Source organism: Sapajus apella, unplaced genomic scaffold, assembly GCF_009761245.1.
Source record: "Sapajus apella isolate SASKATOON/1434 unplaced genomic scaffold, GSC_monkey_1.0 scaffold12, whole genome shotgun sequence".
In the NCBI taxonomy this organism is placed as follows: Eukaryota; Metazoa; Chordata; class Mammalia; order Primates; family Cebidae; genus Sapajus; species Sapajus apella.
In genome coordinates this window covers 15439071-15442168 of record NW_022436952.1, presented here as the reverse complement: position 1 = coordinate 15442168, position 3098 = coordinate 15439071, and the positions used below count along the sequence as shown (strand labels likewise).

The 3098-nt window shown below is 47.9% G+C and overlaps 1 protein-coding gene across 1 annotated transcript; it reads left to right on the top strand.

Annotated features, from left to right (window-relative positions):
• The first annotated feature begins 641 nt into the window (after nt 1-641).
• CCDC182 (coiled-coil domain containing 182) lies at nt 642-1484 on the top strand. Its single transcript, XM_032280121.1, has one exon. It carries the CDS (start codon nt 695-697, stop codon nt 1154-1156), a length of 462 nt encoding a protein of 153 aa, XP_032136012.1. The 5' UTR covers nt 642-694; the 3' UTR covers nt 1157-1484.
• Nucleotides 1485-3098: the final 1614 nt, after the last annotated feature.

The following is a 3098-nucleotide window of genomic DNA, read 5'->3' as shown; positions in this document are numbered from 1 at the left end:
AGTATTTATTGAATAAATATGACTAGCCCATTTTTACCCTGCACCTATGGAATCGGTCATTGCTGTGGACCATATATCGACATCTAAGTACATTTATCGCAATTTCTAAGATTATCTAGAATTCTGGCATCATTGTAAGAGACTGGATTTGGAATAAGAGGTTACTTTTTTAGGATTTTAGAGCTCCAAGTGGGATTAGGTACCATCTCTTACGATGTCTTTGTTTTACTGGCGAGGTACTAAAGCCCAGAGGCCAGTCCAAGACCATGCAGGTCCCTTGCCAGGGTGGGAGACCACCCAGTCCCGGCAGCCAGTGAGCCTGGCCTGGCCTGCCTTGCTCTTGCCAGTTTACTTCCCTGCTCTGGAACTTGGTTTGTCCCTTAGGTTAAAGAAGAACCTGAGTTCTGGTTCTAGAAGGGTGATGAGTTAGGAATCCACATCTCAGGAGGACTCAGATAACTTGATCAGTTTATCAACTTGGTCAGATAAACAGACAAAGCTCTAGGTAACCAACTTGGGAGGCTACAACATGCAAATGAATGGATTGTGGCTTTCTTTCTGGTTGGCTGAAGGGGCCTTGATGTCACAATTCTAGGGTTTCTCTGCTCCTAATGATCGTGTCTCTAGCCAAAACTATTTATTGACCTGGTTGGCCTCTAGGCTCCCTCTCTTTGTCCAACATAGTAGAGAGACAATGGAACCCCTCTATCAGGCTGGGTCCATTCTCATGACGGTGAATACCCTACAGGGGAAGAAAATGGTAGAGAGTGGCCTTCAGTCTGGAGACTTTTCCCTGTCCCAGTCATGGTCCACCTGCCTCCCACCACCAGCCGACTTGGAGATCCTGCAGCAGAAGGTGACCGGGGTGCAACGTGAGCTGGAGGACTTTAAGAAAGAGGCATTGAAGTCCATCCATTACCTTGAAGACGCCTTCTGCGAGATGAATGGAGCCCTGGTGCAGCAGGAGGAGCAGGCGGCTCGCGTGAAGCAGCGGCTCCGGGAGGAGGAGGACCGTGGCATTGTACGTAACAAGGTCCTCACTTTCCTGCTGCCGCGTGAGAAACAGCTCCGGGAGCACTGCAAGCGGCTGGAGGACCTCCTGCTGGACAGGGGCCGCGATGCCCCCCGTGCCACCAAGAAGAGCCAGGCTGACTGAGCCTCGGGGGTGGCACTAGCCAAGCACCAAGTAGATTTTTTTTTTTAGTGGAAGGACGAACCCCAAGTCCCCACCCACCTGCTTTCCTTTCCTCATTTTCATTGCTTTCCTTCTACCTAAATAACACCTTGCTGAGAGGCAAAAAGACTTCAATATGTTGTTTTGGTGAAATTCCATTTATCCAGCATGCTCAAGGAGGGAGGCAGCCGAGCACTAAGTCAGGCCGCTGTAACTTTTAGTTGAACCGGTTTCCTGTTTGTAATGGTAATATCACTCACTGTATACCTTTTTTTCGCACAGTTTATTCTTAAACTGATTGTGTTGAAAAGATTCACCTTTTTCTGAATGATTCAAGGCTCTCATGATTTGAGACTTAACACGTGGTCAGCGGATACCATGTGACGTAAAGCAGGATCTCCCCAGAGGGGTCGGATTGCTGTCCATGCACTAACGCTACCCAGATTGCTCTGTTTTTAGTATTCTGAACCTCATCCGTGTGGTCTGCCTGCCTTCACCGTTAGACTGTCACATCTCACTTTTCTTTGCTGCCTCTTTCCATCTCTGCTTCCTTTCCATTTAGACTGCAGACTGGCCAATCGGAATGACAGAGCTTATTAGGACTCTGTGGGTGGAACTCGCTGAGCTGTAGTAACTGATGATGGGACACCTCTGAGATGGGACTAGGAAGTAGGGAAACTGATTTCCATGTTTGATCCATGGAGACAGAATTAATATTATTACTAATATAAGAGCTTAGCATTATCAAGAATATAATATAGTCCAGGCACTATGGTTGGCCCTTTGAAGGTAAGTACTGCTATGGTTTGAATGTTCTTTCCAAAACACATGTTGAATTTTTTTTTTTTTTTTTTTTTTTTTAAGACAGAGTCTTGTTCGGTTGCCCAGGATGGAGTGTACTGACACCATCTTGGCTCACTGCAGCCTCTGATTCAAGAGATTCCCCTGCCTCAGCCTCCCAAGTAGCTGGGATTACGGGCGCCCACCACCATACCCGGCTAATTTTTGTGTTTTTAGTAGAGACAGGGTTTTGCCATGTTGGTCAGGCTGGTCTCAAACTCCTGACCTCAGGCGATCCACCCGCCTCAGTCTCCCAAAGTGCTGGGATTAGAAGCATGAGCCACTGTGCCCGGCCTCTCATGTTGAAATTTGATTGCAAATGTAACAGTGTTGGGAGGTGGGGCCTTTATACGGTAATAGATTAGTGCTATTATCACAGGAGCTTGGTTAGTTATCTCAAGAGCAGGCTCTTTATAAAGGGATAAGTTTGGCCCCATCAGATTTCCACTGACATCGACATTTCTTTGGCCATACCTGGGTTGCTTGCCCATCCTAAACCAATTATGAGCAAAGAGGAAAGCAATTGCCACAACTCTGCTCCTGGGCCTGGATACTTCAGTTACCCAATATCCGAAGAAGATCAAGGTTCCATTCGTGAGGTTGGTGGTAACCAACCCCAGCTGTCACATCCTCAGTCTTATCTTTTCTATACCATTGCTGCCAAGGGCCAGGAAGAAGAACGCTCTGGGAGATGGCACCAGCTGAGCAGCATTGTGCATTGTGGGTGGCTGTCACATGGCTGCGGGGACCATGGAGTTAGGTCTGGGAACTGGGGAGATGGGCTGGGTCTAGGTGCAGCTACACCTTAGTACTGTGGGTACAGACCCACTGCCTTTAGTTGCTTCACCTTCATCTGCCCGATACCCAGGCTTCACCCTTGGAGTCAGAGGCTTGAGATGACCCAAAGGGTGCCAGGGAGACTTTGCAAGCCCTTGGTCATTAAAATAGGCAGTCGCTCTTAGAGATGCCATCAGTTACCACCATCCAGGGTAACCAACTTTTTCCAGTTTAACTGGGATTGTTCTAGTTTTAAAACTGAAAGCTCCTCATGCCACGATCTCTCTTAGTCCTGGGCAAGAGGGAT